At 40.3% G+C, this 20,352-nt stretch overlaps 2 protein-coding genes across 3 annotated transcripts; one reads left to right on the top strand and one right to left on the bottom strand.

Annotated features, from left to right (window-relative positions):
- Nucleotides 1-92: 92 nt before the first annotated feature.
- On the bottom strand, nt 93-8,370 carry LOC128436558 (transmembrane channel-like protein 7). Of its 2 annotated transcripts, none has more exons than XM_053418320.1 (16): nt 8,216-8,370; nt 6,843-7,107; nt 6,532-6,680; nt 6,219-6,374; nt 6,048-6,133; nt 5,813-5,958; nt 5,584-5,731; nt 5,106-5,288; nt 4,749-4,894; nt 3,615-3,729; nt 3,150-3,247; nt 1,906-2,089; nt 1,684-1,814; nt 1,285-1,440; nt 1,112-1,190; nt 93-996 (listed from the first exon to the last, which is right to left on the bottom strand). In XM_053418320.1, the coding sequence occupies exons 1-16, from the start codon at nt 8,229-8,231 to the stop codon at nt 799-801; spliced, it is 2,256 nt and encodes a 751-aa protein (XP_053274295.1). In that variant the 5' UTR covers nt 8,232-8,370; the 3' UTR covers nt 93-798. The 2 variants fall into 2 exon arrangements, with proteins under 2 accessions (XP_053274295.1, XP_053274296.1); XM_053418321.1 differs by having other exon boundaries at nt 8,205-8,353.
- Nucleotides 8,371-9,415: 1,045 nt separating this feature from the next.
- tmc5 (transmembrane channel like 5) lies at nt 9,416-19,591 on the top strand. The gene is made up of 21 exons (XM_053418813.1): nt 9,416-9,547; nt 10,012-10,160; nt 10,685-10,917; nt 11,097-11,174; nt 11,490-11,594; nt 11,709-11,811; nt 12,728-12,809; nt 12,927-13,178; nt 13,326-13,468; nt 13,628-13,772; nt 13,924-14,076; nt 14,435-14,601; nt 15,350-15,425; nt 15,511-15,608; nt 15,683-15,778; nt 15,925-16,000; nt 16,555-16,688; nt 16,860-17,033; nt 17,673-17,751; nt 17,914-18,006; nt 18,098-19,591. Exons 2-21 carry the CDS (start codon nt 10,087-10,089, stop codon nt 18,698-18,700), a joined length of 2,964 nt encoding a protein of 987 aa, XP_053274788.1. The 5' UTR covers nt 9,416-9,547; nt 10,012-10,086; the 3' UTR covers nt 18,701-19,591.
- Nucleotides 19,592-20,352: the final 761 nt, after the last annotated feature.

Here is a 20,352-nt window from a genome sequence, read left to right as displayed (position 1 = left end):
CTGCCGGGACGGAGGTGCTGCGACTCGACAGCCAGGGTGGAAAAAAGAAGGAAGGAGCCAAGGCAAAAATGAGCTAAACACAGTTGTTCAACTCATTTCAACATTTATTTTATTTTATGTAAATACTCAAATATTCAAGATTGTCATATAAAAGGCACCTAACAAAAAATACACAGCATATTCACCCCAAATCGACCTAAATCTACTACTACTGACACACCCATTCCTCCAAGTTATGTTAGAGTTACAAAAACTGACTGAAAAATTGGTAAAGAGGTTTGATACAGTTTAGTGAAATGTACCAATTCTTCTAATCATGCGATCTTAGACAAAATAATATTGATCAAAATGTTAGATTAAAAAACACAAAAGACATACAATAAATGCATAGTACGTAAGATATACAAGTAAGAAAAGACTAGTGTTAATACTTTTAAAGTGCATGAAATTGAGAATGTTTTTTTCAAACTCCAGTGGTTAAAGTTATCAAGTCCTTCTCAGAAGGAAATGATGGTAGAGAACATTAAGTAAAAAAGAAGGAGAGGAGAAACACCACAAAAAAACAAAAAAACTTTTGGTTTAAAAATACTTAGCACTGCAGTTTCTTAATAGTTTTATGATTGTCAAGAGAAGATCACTGGAAAGGCAAGACGCATTAATGCCAGCTGGTCCACAGAAGCTCTCAAGATGTAGTGTTTTCACAAAAAAATACCATTTAAAATATTGTTTCAGTAAGGCTTTTTTCCCCATTTCAGTACATTGGTCCAGTCCTGCATCTGATGTGCAATGTAAAGTATTTTATACATGTGTGGAAGAGTCTGGAGGGGAGTTTGCGAGGAACAGGGCTTCATTGAAATTGTTGGAGAAGCTGGTGTGGTAGCTTGGGCTGCTGCTGCTGCTGCTGCGGTGCCGAGAGTTGGACACTGGAGATTTGACGGATGGGATTCTCTGGGCCTGGCACAGCTTCTGGATCAGGAAACGTTTGTCTCGACCCTCCTTATAAACAAAATGACACACTGTTAGAAGTTTCAACAACAGATGGGATTACTACTGAATGACATGGCTTGGCGATCTTCTGAAAATGTATTGTTGTATTATTGTGTAACGTTACCATGACTAGCTGCTCCCTTAGCTGATTGATAACTCTCTTGTGAGCTCCAGCTAACGCGATCACATAAAACATGGCCAAACTGCAGACAAAACAGACATTTTGTCAAAAATATATAACCAGACGGAGACAAAAACAACTGTTGCTTAAAGCTGAAAGTTGTGACTGAAACTTACCATGTAACAACAAAGAAGGAGACGGCAAAGGCCTCTGATGAGAGAGTGAGGAGCAGGGTCCGAACTCCATCCGGTAACTCGTAGACCGTTGTTGTCAGTACCTCCCAGGAGGTGGTATAATTAACAAATGGTCCACAGGCCTGGGAACAGTTTATTCTAGGGAAACGGGGAAGGGTGAATATGTGTAGATGCCAAAAGAACACATCAGAAATACTAATGAATGATTTTCTTTTATCAATTTACTGATATGCAGAAGAAAGAAATGAGAAACATCATGTCTCGCTTTATGGTAATGGAAACTCATGATATAAACACTGACCTCTGATGTCATTACTTGCTCTTGAGGTTCTATTAAAGCCTCAGAGACTGAAGTTAAAACTTAATATGGTCATTACTCACTGTGCTACACTGACAGCGACGGGCAGACAGGCCAGAGCTAGGCCGATCAGCAGCACGCCAAGGAAGAAGAAGTAGGAGCGAGAAGCCCGAAATGGACGTGTGGCTGGTCTGCAATTATTTATCAGTGACACCTTTGAATAAAACGGAGAAAGGGAGCAGGTTATCAAAGGCTGTATTTCTGATTTTAACCATGTAAATATATATTTTAGAGGCAAAAATCACCTTCTTAATGTAGAAGATGAAAAAGTATTTGATGGTGCAGATGGCAGGCAGCATCGGGCAGTAGAACGTGCCGATCCAGCATATCGTTTGACCGTAGACGATCTCGAGCACATTCTGAGGAATGGCAAACTCCTGCTGGCCCCACCACTTAGTCAGGCCACATTCCCAGTGGTTCACTATCAGCCTGAGCAGCACAGGGAAATGCATGGTCATTGATAATAGATATGACAGAAGAACACGGGACAGGAAGTTCAGCCAAAGAAAAAAAAAGGGTATTACCACCCTGAGGATGTAAGCCTCTGCCAAAGAGAGTAGTACCAGTGTATAATGTATTTTCTTCCAGACTCATATAATGTCACTGTGATCACTAATAACTTAATATTGAGATCAAGTGAAAAATTTCCTAAAAGGCAGACTCGAGATATCTTGTTGACGAAGCCAAAGCATGTTTTGTGAGGCCAGTGTAACCTTGAATTTTGACCATTGTCCACCCAAATCTAATCAGTTGATCCGTTTGTCCATTTGTGCCAAATATGAAAGGATTCTCTGTTGTTGCTCTTAAAGGTTCAGTGTGTAAGATTTAGGAAAGGGATCTATTAGCAAAAGGTAATATTAAGAAATCCCGTTGATGTTTTCACTTGGGTGTTTTTCATCTAAATTGTAAAATTGTTTTTTTCTAACACCCTAGAATGAGCCTTTTATATTTAAATACTTTATATTCATATTGGGAGTGAGTCCTCTCTACAGAGGCCGCCATGTTTTTTTCACACTAGTCCAGACTGGACAAACTAAACACCTTTTGAGTTTTTATAACAACTGAAGGCTACAACAGGTTCTCGTCCTTGTTTGGAAGGCTGGGTGACGTGATGGGTATTCAGCTGCAACATACAACTTCATCACTAGATCTCATTATATTGTACACACTGAACCTTTAAGATAACAAGATCTCGAGGTAAAAAAGGGCTTTGTAGGATCGCATGACCATATGGTCAAACCACCCCAAACTTTTTTTTTGCCCAAATGAATGTTTGTAACTTCAAGAAAATTATTTCGTTCTTGACAAATTGTGTTCACAAGAATGGGATGGACAGACAGACAGACAGACAGACAAAACCAGAACACATCTAAACCCTCTTTTAAATGCCGTTTGTACACAGAATCTGAATCACAGAGGTTGTTTAGTTTCGATTGAGATTATAAAGATGATGATTCTTTTTTTATATTGTGGGAAAACAAGGACTTACTTCCTGGGAAACTCCACAAAGATGGTGACTGCAACAATAATAATGAAGTCAAAGATGGTGAGTTTGTACATCTCTTGTCCCACACGGGTCTCCCAGCACTGTGGAACATAGCCAGGACACACAGAGGGACAAACAGAGATATTTTACAACATGTGTGCAATGACATACATCAATGTGTTGAAAACTAAAATGGGTGACAAATGACTGAATAAATACAGGGCTGGCTTACCACTGAAAAGCTCCCTTATCAATATAAAATGGCTGAATATACTCTGAGTAATGTAAATGCAAAGAGGCATAAATGATTAATACTCTGAAATGAACTCTTCATAGTTGAAAACCCTCTTAAATCATTGAGCATTTAGCTACTGTTGACAGGGAGATAAAAGTGAGTTTGCACTGGCACCTGCAGATTACGACAAGAAACCACAGAGTTCTGTCCTGGAATAAAAGAAAACGACTTACAGAATAAAGCACATGGTTGTAGCCACAGATGCAGGGATCATCCCCACATTTAGTGATCTGAGACCAGAGAGAGAAGAGCAGCACCCCAATACTGGTCAACCGCATGAAGACACACCTGAGAAGGAGGGAAGAGAGAAAAGAAGGAAAGAAAGGGCAGCAATTTTCAGCCATTGGTTTCAGAGGTAAAGGTCTCCTCACTTCACCTAGAATAAGATTTAAATAAGCCTGTGATGCCTTCAGTCCCTATGGAGCCGTTCTCTGGAATTATCTTCCGCTCTAGTAGTTCTTCTACAAAACTATCTTCTTCAAACAGAAAGGAAGATTTGTGTGTGCTAAATTAATAATTTGTATTTATTGCTGAATCAATAATGTTGTCATTTCCTTATTATATTATATTTTGTAGTAATGTATTGTTTGTTTTAATTTGTTATCCTATTTGTTTTTACTCTTGTTTCTCTCTCAGGGAGGTTTAGTTTTCATCTGTATTTGTTTTTGTGTTAGTTAGCAGGATAACACAAATACCATACAACTGATTTCTATGACGTTTTGTTGAGAGCTGGGACATGACCATTAAATCTTGGTGCTGATCTGGATCATGGAGGGATCCTGGAATGTTATTTTCTTTCTTGAACATTGTGAGATACAGTGTTTTCTACATTTTCACTGATTTCCCAGAGAATAATTCATGGATCTTGATGAATAAAAATCAGGCATAGGGGACTGATATTTATGAGTGTGTGAAATATTATTCCGATCCAAATAAAATCCATTTGTAGTGAATGTAAATTAATTTCTTAAGGGGACTGTTAGGCCTCGTGGAGATTTGTGTTCCATTGAGTGTAATTTTTTGTCTGTTTTATGATATTATATCTGTAATATCTATGTAGTTTATTTATTTTCACCTGTAATTATTTTTAGTCATGTTATATTGTGTATTTTTACTCCCTAAGTTTTTTATGAAATTAATATATAAATAAACTTGACTGGCAGTTCTGCTATTTAGAGTGTTTCATATTTTAGATGATAAGCTCCCATTGGCAAATGTAATAACTTTTCCTTATCATAGTGTTTGTATCCTAATGCAATTCATCATCAATTAAAAGTAAGTGGTCAATAAATGGAAGTCTGTTCCACCTCATGAGAGTGAAGCGGATCTCGAAGGCCGGGGAGTAGTCCTCGAAATTGATGATGACGGAGAAGAGAAGGGGGGTGATGAAGTTGGCCAAGGTGATAACTATTGAGGGCAGATACTCATAGATGAGATCCACAATGAAATTCCCCTGCAAAAGAGAATAAATTACAATGATTTGATGCCTCCTGATATTAACTTTGTCTCAATACCTTTTTTATAAAAATAAAAATATAAAAAAAGATTTCTGGTTCTGACAGAATCTCCAGTGTTCAAACTAACTTTAAGATAAACTAACAGAAGTAACCTTTAGTCTTTTATGTTATAAAATGATTTTCATGGATTTGATTGGATTCCATTACCTTTGCATATTTCGCTTGTGCCTCCTGGGAGAAGATGGTGGCTACATAAATGCTGTAGAAGCAACCGGCCAATACTCCGATGACAAAGAGGTTGAGGATGAGGCGGATGAGGTAAATCCGACACTTCTCTTTGCGTGTGCGATCCGCTATTTTCTGCTTGATCCTCTCTTCTTCCAAATCTGTCTGCAGATACGATTTTTTAAATGAGATGGAACACATTTCTGAACAAAGAACACTGCATCAGTCTACTCAAGTGAAAAGAGCTTCTTGAAAAGATCCAAATAAAAAAAGAGACCTCCAAGAAGAGACATGAAAATATTTAGATCATAATAAGAAATGGCTGTAGGTTGCACTGGGTTACATGTGTCAATGCAAAAACAAGTTTATTGTCCAGATTAAAACCGAGCTTCTATCAGCAGTGCAAATGACCACCTCTGCCCTCTCTAATGCATCATGTTGAACAGAACGATCGACTAACCCTGAGCTCATAGAGCAGACTGCTTCTCTTCAGCCGCGCAGCATTCTCGTTGGTGATGCAGAAGTCCCAGCCGGCAAAGATCTTGTTGCAAAAACTCTGGAAGCGATCTTCATCCGAAACCAGGCTACGTTTGAATCCTGTGGCCGACCTTGAGGAGAGAAAAGCATACTGCCACGAACTGATCGTTCAAATAAATGTAAGTGTGTCATGATTTTGGTCTTATCGTTACCTTTTAACGATCCAGATGAGACTGAGGAACAGGTACGCTATGGTGGCCAGCAGGTATGCTAGTGGCAAATTATAAGTGGCGTTCGAGAAGAAGATTTTGTCCACCTTGTAGTAGCCGTAGAAAAGATAGGTCTGCTCCAGAAAGCCCTGTAGATGAGGCACAGTGAGTGAGTGAGGAAACAGCATGGAAACTGTTTTACTCCAGAGACTGTCAGATGTCAAACATAAGGACTTACTCCGCCAGACAGCAGATCTGTTATGTGCTCATGATAGATGACAAGGCCTCGTCGAGCACTGCTTGGATACACGCTGCACACACTGCCTGTGTGGAAACAGATATTCTGTTGTTTGAGACCAGTTTATGCTCAGTTTATGCTCCAGGTGTTATTACACTAGTATCTTCTCACCATCATTCTGGTTGTAGGTGGTGTTCCCTGACGAATGGGAGGCGATGATAATGGGCAACATTACAAAGCCGAACATGAGCAGAAAGATGATCAAGTTGAGCATGACCAGGAAGCGCAGGAAGGAGAAGTAAGACAAGATCCCAGTGCCGAACATCCCTGAAAGAAAGGAGGACAGAAAACTGAACAACAAAACCAAAGTTTGTCCACTATCGGAGTATTTCATCTTTATGACCATCCTGCATAGAAATCAATAAATGTCTCTGAGGTTAGAAACAGTTTTCTGACAGTGACACCATCATTACTCATCTCTTACCCTCTATCATGTGGATGTCTCCCCTCCAGAGCTGCAGGGAGCTCAGCCAGTCTTTGGCATCATCCCTCAGCTTCCTCAGATTCCTGCGGGTGTTTTGCTTCCACTGTCTCCAGCTGCTGAGATCTCGAGCCTCCTCCAGCTGCTGCGTCCTGACAGGTTACACAGTCAAATGCATCGCTTGTTGAGAATTTAGCAGACTACAGGCAACCTTTTGAAATTAGTGATTTGAGAAACATTCCAGTCACTTTAAAAACAGAACTGATATGTATAACATTGACTTGGTAGAGCCGGTATAATGGTTTGTTTCCTACTTGTTTCTACGTTTCTCAACCATGGTCTTGGCCAGTTCCCTGATAGGTCTCTGCTCCGTCTGTGCCTTCTGCTTCTCATCCTGTCTTCTGACCGTGCTCCCGCCCCATTTGCCGCTACCAGAGGAGCTGAGCCGAGTTCTAGTGCTGCCCTTCCGCTTGTTCGTACTGGTTGAGGACTTCCTGCGGTACAACAGGGACTGGTAGCTGGGGAGCTGGTCCAGCAGTGGGTTACTGGCGACTCTTCCGCTACGATCGGTGTAGAACACTTGAAGAGGTGAATAAACATGGTTAGATCTCACAAAGGTGACGAAATGTTGATAATTTAACAAACAAATAAAAAAAACTGCAAATTAATATAAAATAACAACAACAGCAAGAAACAGCCCTGATTTAGAACCAAATGTACTCCATGTTAATGCACTGTAGTTGGAAAAATCAAACCAGTTTTACTCATTTATTCCAAACCAGAATATGCCTTTTCAATTTGTGAATAAGAGCTATTCTCCATCATTTCTAAATACTGTGGCTCTACGCCTTTGAATAATTTGATTCAAGTAGTTCATCTTTGCCTGATGAGCAAGAGATTTTCTGGATGAAGACGATTTAGAGTACAAAGTTATACAAGTTCTAAAGGAGGGACTTTTGTCATTCATTATTTGATTCCCTACTGATCTATATTATCTTGTGTGTGACAGAGAACATCTGTATTATTAGGGGTACTTTCAACCAGCTCATATCACTAGTGGATTAAATCACAAGTTAAATCACAGCGGGTTATCATCACCCAGCATGTAGCCGTACATGCTGAGGACTGGATCATTCATTCCTGTGATTTCCTTGCCTTCTCGGATCTTATCACGAGAAATCACTGGGAAATGTGTGTTTTGGATGAATCACTAGTTTCCAACACACACATCGCAACTGAGCTGTAACATAAAAACACACAAGGAGTCAGTGTGTTGCCACTGACAGTCACTCTGTGGGGTTCCAGTGTGGGAAACAAACACTGACCAGGACTAAAGAAACGTGTCTCCCTTGTTTTGAGTTGTTCAGCATCAACAACAGCAACACAAAGAGCAGACTGAGCGAGTTAAAACACACAGAGGGAAGTTTGAACACGGTCAACACACACAGACACAGACACACAAACGAAGATCGGTGTAATCTCATGCTTGTGCTTATCTAAAGGTCATTTTTAAACTGTATTAAAAGTCGTAGGTCAGAGTTGTCCGCCTGTGGTTAGAAGCTGTTCGATCCGAAAGTTGGAGGCTAGCACTATTAGCCTCCCAGCTAATGTTGAAGTAGTTTAGTTTTAATGAACTTATTAGTGAGAACAGTACTAAAAACAAACATCACACTAACTCCATGTTTACCCGAGTCGACCTCCATCGTGTCCTCCTCCGGAAGAAGAGTTATTACTGTTATTAATGCTGTAATATCACAGTTAGCGAACAGTGAAGCAGACCTGGTCCATCGGGATCTGTCAGGAAGACAACACAGAGGTTCCGCAGATCACTTCCTGAATGTGACCGCAGCTCCAACACCAGCCACCTCCCACTGACGCTTCTTTACAGTCTGGTTATCATCCCTCCCTATCTCATTCTTTTACTGTTGTGTTTCACCACGATTGAACTTTCAAGAACTAACCTCGAAAAAATGTAATCTAGATCAATTTTGCACATGTTGGGAAACTTGAACGATGCACGTAGAGTGAATGATTACAAAAATATGACATCTTATTATTATTGCAGAATATAGGTTTGGGAAATATGATTATCAACAACCGATGCTTATTTCCCCCGAATGATCAATAAACATAATGTCAATGTGAAAAAGTACAAATAACTTTTATATCAATCATCAACAAAACCCTTTATATGAAAGTACCTATATCAATAATCTAGATATCAACATGCTTAAGTATCAATAACCTGGGGTTTAACATAAAATATTACAATCACCTGCATATTAACATACAAACATATACATAACTTTTGAATAAATCATCAACAAATTACCAGATATTAAAGTACTGAAACGTAAATTTCTGTGTATGAATAACCTGGATATTGACATAACAAATTACAATCAACAGTAGCCTGTATATTAATGCTCCGGTGTATCAACATACATAGAGTACCAACAACCAAGATATTGATGGACCATATTATTCTGAAGCTGGATTATTAATGATCAGCATAAAAAACAACAACTGGATATTTAACCTACAAGTGTATCTATAACGATCACAGTATCAATAACCTGCATATTTACATACCAAAGTAACAATAACCCATATATTAACTTGGGTATTAAGGCTCAATAGTATCAATAATTTCATATATTAATTTGTTAATTCAATTATTATTCATTTGTCCGTCTGTCTGTATCGATTAATTCAGTAAGCAGCAGCAGAGGTACAGCCTCTACAGTACATTGAGCACGGACCCTTGACTACTTGAATCTTAATAAGAAGGCAATTAGATTTGATCCTTAGGGGTTTAATTATTCGTGTCAAATCACAAAGTGACCACATGAGATTTGTCTTTTGTATATAGGAGCGGTGGACTTTAGCACTCACTTCCTGGTAGCCACACAGTTGTGTCTCTCTTTGCTTCTCCCTTTCGGACTGTGGCTCTCAGGCGGACTCACACTCCTCATGCTCAATCTACCAGGATCAATAGAAGGAGCTACTTCCACACCAGGTACGCAGAATTATTTTAATACAATGTCATGAGATTTTTTTCAATGTATATAATCTATTGGTTGTAGTCTCTCATATAGTAGTAGTCCATACTTTATAAAATTAAACATTTTCTTTCAGTGTTTCTGTTTCAGAGCAATAGAGCCATGTTACGAAACCAAACCTACTGAATGAATTAATGATGGACAGTTGAGGATGGGACCAAGAGATTAAATTACACTGTTATGCTTCCCCCTTGACAATGTAGCTGTCACTCTTGAGGACACAGAGCCACTTAGCCTCTACGTGTGATGCCGCTTGTTTGAGTTTCATCTAAGTCCTCATAGCTGGCATCTGAGCCTTTATCACGATATGGAATCAAGCAAATACTGTTATATTACTCACGGTCGGCGTTAAAGTAATTTACGCCTGAGTGTATCCAACTGGGTGAGCTGTTTACAGTCTGTTACTCTAACCGGACTATAGACACGTCTACATATCGAGGAGCAGCTGAAGAATTCTCGCCAAAGAAGAAAAGAGGATCAACTCAACAAGGATCTCATGACAAGTTACAGCAACGGTGGATTTTTCAACGCTGCTTACCATGACAGCGAGACTCTGGAAGTTGATAGAAGGTTTGTGCTGACTTAATAATCAATTACTGTGTTTGACTGAGTGCAGTTTCTTGTTTGTACTTTCGGTCAGCGGTCATATACTGTACCATAAAGGATGAAACAGTCCATTAGGAAAATGCAGCTGGATTTAGTATTTACCCTGGTTTTATTCCTGAATAAAGCTTGTTTCAATCACTTTTGTTCTTAGGACTAAAGAGTGTAAATATTCTTCAAAGAAAACATTTAAATACATTTAAGAAACAAAAGCATTAGTGCATTAGTCATTCATGTCTACTCACAAACTAAATCCGACTCCTCCTTGTAGAACATTATATATCTTATCACATTGTAAACACACCGCCTCCGAAGCAGTCATATCTAATTACAGATAACCTATAGCAGGAAATCATTAGTTGAATTTTCGACATTTGTTATTTAAATTGTCAACCACCGTTTTTTTTTATCCTAAACACATATAGTGTACGAGTTCATTAATAAGTCTGTTTTTAACTAAAACCATTGTCTACTCCGTGTGGCCTTTAAAGGTATTCAAACAAATCCCACCATACGAACCCCTATCCCAGGGATGACCCGGCCTGGCGGGGGGACAGGGCAGAGACACATGACGGCTACGTGAGTCAGACGACGGGCAGTAATGAGGCTTCAGCGAGAGTGCCCTGGAGGGACTGGCAGGGGGAGAGCTGGAGGGGGAGAGAGAGCATCCCCATGGGCCTCATTTCAGAGCTCCCCGGGGGCCCTTCACGGCAGCATGACCTCAGTGAGTGGACAATCTACTTGCGACTTTAAAACCCTTGTGTCCATAATGCTTTCTGTATCGCAGAGGGCAAAACTTGTGAGCTGGCCAGGTGACACTGCAGTTCTGTTCCTTGAAGTGTTGCTAAGTGACACCTCTGTTGATACGTTCCACTCTATTGCCGCCCCACTTTTATTTTGCAGATCACAGCACATTTCAAGTCAACCCTGACTCTCAGTACGATCAAGCGCCATCGGTTCGACTTCCTTCTTCAATGTCAGGTAATTGTTAAACTAATCCCATTCTGTAGATACTAGCTTTCTTTGACTGTCAGACTCTCATTAACATTACTGTCGGCTCTCTGACTGTTTCTATGGTATCGCTATGGACACAAAAAGTTGTGGAATTTGATAATAATTTAAAGTGAATGTGAAGTTCAAGCTGAACTATTCATTATCAATCAGTAAACTGGGTATTTTTTGAACAACAACAAATAAAATGTAAAGAGGGAGGAAGGATTGAATTATAAATACTTTTTTGTCAGTTAATGTTATCTTAATCTGAAAAGCAAACCATCATCTTTGTGTTCAACCCAGGCAACATGACATTGAGATGGAGGGGAATCACAGAGCGGAGGATGAGCATGTTTCCCGACACTGTGGCGTTCACAGAGGATGCCATCAGGAACGAGATGGAGAATGGTAGGAGCCTGTGACAGGTGTTGTGTTATTCCTGTGGAGTGTGTCGACCGGCCTGCGTTCTGGACGGTTGCCGCTGCTTGTTAAGGACTTCCTTGTCGGTCTTGTGTGTCACAGAGGAACAGAACCTGGTCAAGGACCTTGTTGCCATGTCAACACGAGACCGAATCCGAGCTATTCAGGATCTTCCAATGAGCTTTGAGGAAAAGAAACATATCAGGTGCGTTTTGAATAACACGCAGTCAAAGGTAATAAACTCATTTGTCAGTGTCATTCAAGGGACTAAGTTCAACATTACTCCCTCACCCCCTTGGCTTCAGGATGTTGTAATAGATCACAGGAGGAAGAGATCTATGCAAAAACAGTCACACACACACTCTCACGCACACACATGCACCTCTCTCTGTACTTGTGAAGACACTCATTGACATAGTGCATTCACTAGACCCTTACCCTAACCTTAACTATCTCCAGAATGACCCTTAACCCTATACCTAATTCTAACCCTAACTCTGAAACCAAGTCTTGACACTCAAACAGCCCTTTGAATTTGTAAGGACCAACCAAAATGTCCCCACAATGTCAAAATGTCCTCACAATGATGGTATTGAACCAAAATTACCTCATAACAATAAATAGACACACACACACACACATAAACCCACTGCTCTCTTGTTTGAACGAGATATATAGACACTTTTATGGCACTTTAGAGAGCATACCTCCGCCAAGGCCAAACTCTCGTAGACATGACTGTTTAGTTAGCACAGTAATGATTTATAAAACAACAAAACAGAAGTTGTTTGATCATTTAAATGAGTTATTCGTGTTTGGTCAGAATCTCAATCTCCCCTCCACTAAGGGAAAATCCCTTAGTGGAGGGTTATGCAAAAAGTAGTTTTTGCATAACCCTACTGACAAATCAAAATTTATTGGATAATCTTGCAAACTAAGTAACAGACAAATGCTGCTGCTGCTGCTGCTGCAAAAAAAAGGACAGAGCGGTGAAATAAAAAATTCCTTGGTGGAGGTAATGAGGGCAAAGTCAGCGGTTTCTGTCTTGTTTTGCAGATCTTGTTTTTGTAGGATTAATGTGTCAATATCTTACAAGGGGATTTTATTAATTATCTTTACAGGAACCAAGTAATGGCATTCAAGTCCTCCAAGCAATCTCGCCAGTTCACATGTTTTGCAGATTGCTCTGAGAGTGTGTCACTGGTGAGTGATCCATCGTTCATAAAACAATAAGATGTGACACCATGCAAACAACTCATTAAAGAATGTGATTTATGACCCATCCTTACACGTCACACATGTAACAGGCTGTTTTCTCAGTTTTTCCGCAGGTGTGGCTATAGTATACGGTCAGCCAGGCAGACCCTGGAGCTGTGGCAAGTCATCATGAAAGAGATCGGTGGCAAGTTTGGCACCAGCGTCCTCTCCTATTTCGTGTTCCTCAAGTGGCTGCTCATGTTCAACATCTTCTCCTTCCTGGTCAACTTTGGCTTCATCACCATCCCGCTGCTTATTTACGGCCCGGCATCTCCAACCGTGAGCTTCAGAGGACTGGAGATCCTGACAGGAGCTGTAAGTGGAGGCTCTGATCAAACTACAGCTACCTCTTGTTGAGCCACAGCTTTAAAAACTAACAAATATTTGATTGACGTTGAACTCCTCCCACTGCAGATAGATAAAAAATGACTGGTTGTTTCCACTGCATTTTGGTCTATCCAGGGTTACTTCACCAATACTGTCATGTACTACGGTGGCTACAGCAATGAAACACATGTGGGTCTGGTGGAGTACAACATGCAGCTGGCCTATTTCTTCACCATTACAGTCTACATGGTGCTGTGTGGTATTGCACTTATTTTCAGGTCAGTTCAGATAGCTTTGCCCTGTCTCCACGACCGGGGCAGCCGCCAGCATTTATCTTCACTTCCCCACTTTTTCTCCTTGTTTTGTTGTAGTTTAATTACAAAAATGTTTCGATGGCTGTTACCTACTTTTTCCAATCTCTGTTTAACCTCATGCAGCATGGCAAGCTCCTTTAGGACAAACTATGTACTAGCATCACCAGCTTCAAGTGGCGCATGGCAGCTTCTGTGCAGCTGGGATTTTACTGTAACCAATGAGAGAGCAGTGAAACAGCGCAAGAACAACCTCTGTGTCCAACTCAAGGTAACTATTACTGCAACTCAAAACGGCAAATGATTTGTTCACATTATGCTTTCAGACAGTTCACTTTTAAGAGATTAATTCCATTTTTGCAGGCGCATCACGCGTCTCATAATATTTCATCGCCATGTTTGTCGTCTTGCCATCTCTCCAGGAGTCTTTGTCGGAGAAGGCCCAGAGGGAGCTGCTAACCCTCTCTGAAAAAATGAAGCACTTCGGGGTTTATCTCGGTTCCTGGCTCCTCTCCACTGGCTTAACTGTTGGCTGCGGAGCCAGCATTTACTACCTCTGCCAATATGAACAGCAGGTACACAAGTCAAGATTGAAAAAAAATATTCGGATTGTAAAATTGGGATAATTTTGTTGTGTAAAATAAACTATAGAGGATATCAAATGGGAAAATTGGATTAGTGTTGTTACAATAAAAAACAAGTATTCAAAGAAAAATGTCCCTGCCTGCACAGCCAAGGATCACATATGAAGATGAACAGCACATGATAATACTTTATGGCATAGTAAAGGATTTTGACTTTAAGTTCTGTATCAGGATCATAAACTTGTGACTTATTGAAAGTGATGTGTCAGGTCATTTACCAGCAGCACTAGGGTGTGATTCATTTCATTGTTACCTATCTTGATCTGACCTCCAGATGTTGTCTTTATAGCGAGCAACTGATACTGCCAGCTGGTCCCTGGTGCAGGAGGCAGAGACTCTCCTGGTTCCCTTTGTGGTGTCTCTGATGAATCTGGTCGTCCCGCTCTTCTACTCACTCTTCTACAAGTTTGAGAACTACTCCAGCCAGCGGAGACAGATCTACGCTCTGGTGGTCAGGTCAGATAGCGTACCTCCGGTTCCAAATCCATTGGCCTACATGAATTAAAACACATAAGACTAAGGAATAGTTTTATTTTGTTAGTTTAGTATAAAAACTGAAAACAGGCATAAACAGTTGGCCTGGTTCTTATCATGGTGTGAATGTAATGTAATGTAAAAAAGGCATAAAATCGATATGTTGCCATGTTTCAAGTGATTATTTACCAGCATATTTATTGGACTAACTATAAATACACTGTGTTTTTTAACACATCTTGGCACAGTTTAAATAAAGTAGATGTAGGGTGTTAGTTGAGTTACAGGATCTGGTGAGTGAAACTTACCTTCTTTGTGAGCCAGGCCTTTGGCCAGTATGAAGGGACTGACGGGTGCTGTTAAAAATTGCAAGTGGTCATAGTTTAACAATTCAATTCCCTCGAAAGGCTAAATAACCACAACATAAAAGTACTGTTTCAAAATGAAATAATAATAAAAAAAACAGCCCTGGCTTGCTCACTCTCACCATCTGTCATGGCTGCTACTGGAGCCACTACTGGCATTGGCTGGGCTCTCTGGAATTTTAGTTTTTCCTTGCAGAACCATTTTATCGCACTACATTTAATAGTTTACCTAAAGCCAAACATACAAGCCGGGGTAAACCTATCTGTCGAATTCCGAGAAAACAAACTGATCTGATTGGCGTGTATCGCGTGGTGCTGATCTATTGAAACATTAAATATAAATCTTTCTCTTTTTCCACTCACAGAAATGTCCTACTCAGGATGTCCATTCTGGGCGTCTTGTGTTATTACTGGATGAACGTGGTGGCTATGAATTTTTCGGTATGTTTGGCATCAAATAAGACTGCATTGTCCTTTTATAAGCAATATGTTTCACCATATGTCCCACCCAATGTGCTCCCTGCAGTGTTGGGAGTCCATGATAGGACAGGCTTTGTACCGTCTGGTCATTTTTGACTTCTTCTTCCTGATGTTGGGATCTTTCTTTGGAGAGTTTCTCAGCAAGTAAGTAACACAAATTGAGTTTCAAGCAAATATAATCACGGATGTAAAATATACTCATCATCTCTTTATCACAGAGTAATTGGGACCACAGTACTCCCACGTCTGGGGGTCCCAGAGTTCGACATAGCCCGAAATGTCCTTGAACTCATATATGCACAGACACTTGCCTGGTAAGAGCAACTCATTAACACTCACTTAATTGAACACATTATCTGGTGGCACAGTTGTATTATAATAAAGTATTGTGATTTTTTCTCTCGGTCAAAGTGCAAATTTCCTATTAAAAGTTGTTGTACCCTCCATTTTCCCTCCACAGGGTTGGGATCTACTTCTCTCCTCTGCTGCCTGCCATACAGATTGTCAAGTTTTTCATTTTGTTCTGCCTGAAGAAGGTAAATGCAGGTTCATGAGGTTTGCTCACTCTGTTAGCTGAACAGACATGTTGACACGCTTCCATCAGCAGTAACAATGACACCTTTGTCTAGCTCCATGGTCCTGAGCGGCTCGTGTTACTTTTGGGCACCTGGGTCAATAATTAATTAAAATCCTTTCATTATATTCACTACGTGCTTTATTTTCCTTTATGGAAAAGACACGCAGGATTTCCATTTGTTGGAGTAAAGATGCCTGTTGCATTGTACTTTGCCAGGCCACCTTCGAGATCGATGATTTGTGGAAAAGTAAATTACTTCCTTATGACTATGTTATTTGACCCAGGCCTGATCTGGTGCTGCTGAATGTTTCATGAACATGCTGAATGACCTTTCAACCAATGCTATTCAAAAGCTCTGATGAGATTCTCCTGTTTTCTGTTCTGGAGTAAAACGGGACATGAGCTCGTAGTTTTTGAAACTTCACCAAGTTATTTCAATAATGAGGAATGAAAATGGTGTTTTTGTATGCAATGCGTGTTTGTTCATGTATTTTTTTTTTTGTGCTTCCTCAGGTCAGCCTGACCCACAACTGCCAGCCTCCAAGGCGAACAGGCAGGGCAGCTCAGATGCAAACAACCTTCATCGCCCTCCTCTTCTTCCCTTTCTTCGTGGGAGCCTTGTCCATGGTTGCATACACTGCCTGGAGGTATGAGGACGTGACCTATTGATACAGCAATATAACCTTTATCGAACATTAGCAGCTTGTTACAGAAAAATATTTCTTAAAGATCATTACCTTCTGAACAAAACATCAATAATATCAGTCTTTGATAAAATCCCCCCAAGATCAAATCTGTTGTTTCGTCCTGCTCTGCAGTCTGACCCCCTCGGAGCAGTGTGGTCCTTTTCGGGGACTCAACAACGCCTTCAGCGTGGTTAGCGTCTGGATAGATGATCTGGAGGAATTCCCCGGTTCTCAGTGGGTGGTCTGGATCTACCAAAATGTCATCAGGAGTGAAGTCTTCTATTTTCTTATCACACTCATCATCCTGTAAGTGCATCGTGCAGGGGATGTGTTCTGTGTGTGCTGCATGTTGCATGTTTTTCAATTAATATTGGACCTGCAGACCAAAGCAAACACCAAAGAAAAGCAAATACTGAACACAAAGCATAGCTGAGGCTTAGTTAAGTTAATTCGTTTTGCAGGTATTTGGTCATAAACCAAAGTGTTTATTTAAAAAGTCAGCCTCTTGGTGGCGCTATAGGAACAACAACAACATTTTAATTATAATCCATCAAATGAATGTGTTTTGCTTGAATAGGAATCCTAATGAAATTTGATGATGTTAATTCACTGAGGCAGTTATGTCTACACAGTAGACAATGAAGGACGTTGTGTATGTAATAGTGTAGTGACCGGATAGGTCCAGAGCAGTACAAGTTTCACATCATTGAATCTAAAACAGGTTTGTCAGGACATTGAGCAGTTGGTCACATCAGTGAATCAGTCATGCACAGTAAATTTGGGGCACTGTGGAAACTTCCCCACACCCAGTAGTCACAATGTTGTAGTTCATTTATTTAGATTATTTGACTGACAGACCAACAGAGACAGGAACACTGTCACTTATGTTTGTTCAGTAACATGTTTCCATCTTTGTGTCATAATCATGTTTTTCTTATTGCCCAGGGTCATCATATACATGTTCTGGCAAGTCAGTCAGGGCCGCAAGGAGCTGATTGGTCTACTGAGACAGCAGATTGTAAATGTGAGTTTCGACTGACGTCCGTTAATTTATTTTGTTTGTTTCGTTTCCCTTGGGGAATAATACACAACCTTAGTTGTACTTGAAATCCGTATTTTAGTAAACGTCTGTTTATTTAATTTCCTGCAATTTTTCTGTATTTCCTCTTTAATTTTCTCTGGCCAGGAGGGAAAAGACAAGTCGTTCTTGTTAGACAAGCTCCAGAACCTCCAGAAGTCTCAGCCTACTAAAACACCTAAACAGAAGAATCAAAAAAAGGTTTGCTGTTAAATGTGTCTCGTGCTGCCTAACCGTCCTACAACCTGAGATCTACCGTCAGCCTCACTGAATATTTCCCTCTGTTCTTCAGCCCAAACGACGTTCAGATGTCCAATCCTCAGGCGGTCAGTCCAGCTCCAATGCCATGTTTCAGGCTTTCCTTGCCCGCCAGCGTCTCGAAGAGGAGGAAGAAAGACGGAGCGATGGTGGAGTGCCGGTTCCCTCCGACATGTCCACCTCCAGTGCCCTGATGCAGGCCATGTTGGCCCGGCAGAGAGCTGACGACCTGGTTGAAGATGTGTACCAGATGTCTGATAAACCCCTGTCATCCTCCGGTGCCCTCGCACAGGCCATGCAGGCCAGGCAGAGGACAGAGGGTCCAGAGAGGGATGAGCTCTACAGCACGGCAGGTTTTTCTGAAAACCCTGTCAACAGATCCAATGCTGTCATGCAGGCGAGACAAGCCAGACAAAGAGCAGAGGAAGACAGGATGGATGACACGGGGGACCCAACGTCTTCTGTGTCAAATGTTATGATGCAGGTCATGGAAGCCAGGCAGAGAGCTGAGGAAGAGGACAGGAGCCACTGGCTCCCTGCTCAGCCACAAAACCCAGTCCCCCCAGGCTCCAGTGCTCTCATTCAAGCCATGTTGGCCCGGCAGCAGGCCGGGAACGGGTTTGATGACGGTTACTGAACTAAGGGGTCTGCAATTATCTTACCATACGGTGAGGACTTGAAGAGAAAAGAGTAACAGGAACGATTTCTTTAAGTTGACTGAAATCCATCTTGTCATGTTGTAATTTAGCATCAGTCAAAAAATGGGGGGATTTCCCCAGAAATGCACTGAAATAAATCCTGCTGTGTTTATAAGAGCTATGAGAGAGTGCAGGTTCACCTCTTTATATAACTTTTTTTAAAGATATATTTTAATAGTAAATTTCTCGGTCGGTGTAAGTCTTTACAACAAATAAGTACCTACATTAACTCACAAGGTCTGATTAAGTGCCATTTCTAATGTAATATCTGTATCATAAACATGAACTGACAACACTAGATATTTAGATATTTCCTGCGAAATGTAGATTATCTCTTGATATAAATGAAAGAAAGGCAAAAGTGAAAATCTGCTGAGACAATACTGCCCTCTGTAGGTAATGTTCAGCAACACCACAGATCAGATGCTCAGAGGAACTGATAGTCATGAGTCTGATGAGTCAAAATCAAACATCCATATACATTTTGAAAAATAACCCTGTTCCAAATATCAACGTGCAATTGCAGAGTGTTTAATTTGTATTATTATGATTTTATTAAATTTTGATGATAGCTGCACTTTTACTTTACTACAGTTTTGGTTACACAGGTTTAGAGTAGTATTGTTACTTAAGCTCACGGAATAATATATGAATTTCTCTTCCACCACTAGAAATATCCACCAAAAACATTGATAAACATCTATGCCCGTCAAAACAGTATAAAAGAGAATCTTAATTGTAAGTTACAATATTCACTGTATTAGTCTAAAATACAAATTTTGATGACATTGAGTATTTGTTTTCCTCCAATAAAGGCAGAAACAAACCTTCATTTGAATCAAGTGTTCAGTTTGCCCTCCATGCTACACGTCTCTAATCATACGTTTTGATATGTTATTACAAATGCTTATTGGAACTTTGTTGCACACTAAAAGTAACAGACATGAAGTATCCAAGAAAAAAAGAATAAACAGTTTTCCATAACCTCTCTGTGTACATATGCACACTTACACTCCACAACCTATTTACAATTTACTGTAGAGGCTGGAAGTATTTGGTCGACAACACATATTTTGTTCTTCAGGTTCTGAGCTTCAGCACATTGAGATGAATAATGAAATGAATAATAAAAGTGCCAAGTCTCAGCTTGAACTTGAGTAGCTGCGCATCAATATTGAAAGAACTGTGTGTGAGATAGTTGAAGATAATAGAAAATTAGAGTTGTTTGTGACAAAGAGCAGCTCCAGTCTGAGGTTTTGGCTGTCGAATCGGTGCTGGATTCATCTCCAGGCACTCTGCATGGAACCATAGGTAACAGCTGTCACACTGAACCGGCCATAAATAGCCCCAAAATAATCTTTTATTTAGTTTCAGAGAGCATTTCACAACAAAATACATCATTAATTAGTATTTTTATAATACTTGGCAATCATTAATACAACAGGCCTTTCCTGATTTGACCTGGCTCGCTGTCAGTGAGTAAAGGAGACATAAATAAAATAAAAATAGACCAAAGCATTTTTGCTTTATGACGAACTGTTATGACGATAACAGTTCCAAAACTGTGCTGCCTGTGACAGCATATTACATA

Source organism: Pleuronectes platessa, chromosome 3, assembly GCF_947347685.1.
Source record: "Pleuronectes platessa chromosome 3, fPlePla1.1, whole genome shotgun sequence".
In the NCBI taxonomy this organism is placed as follows: Eukaryota; Metazoa; Chordata; class Actinopteri; order Pleuronectiformes; family Pleuronectidae; genus Pleuronectes; species Pleuronectes platessa.
Note: the sequence above shows the minus strand (reverse complement) of the source record. Positions and strands in the feature narration are given on the sequence as shown.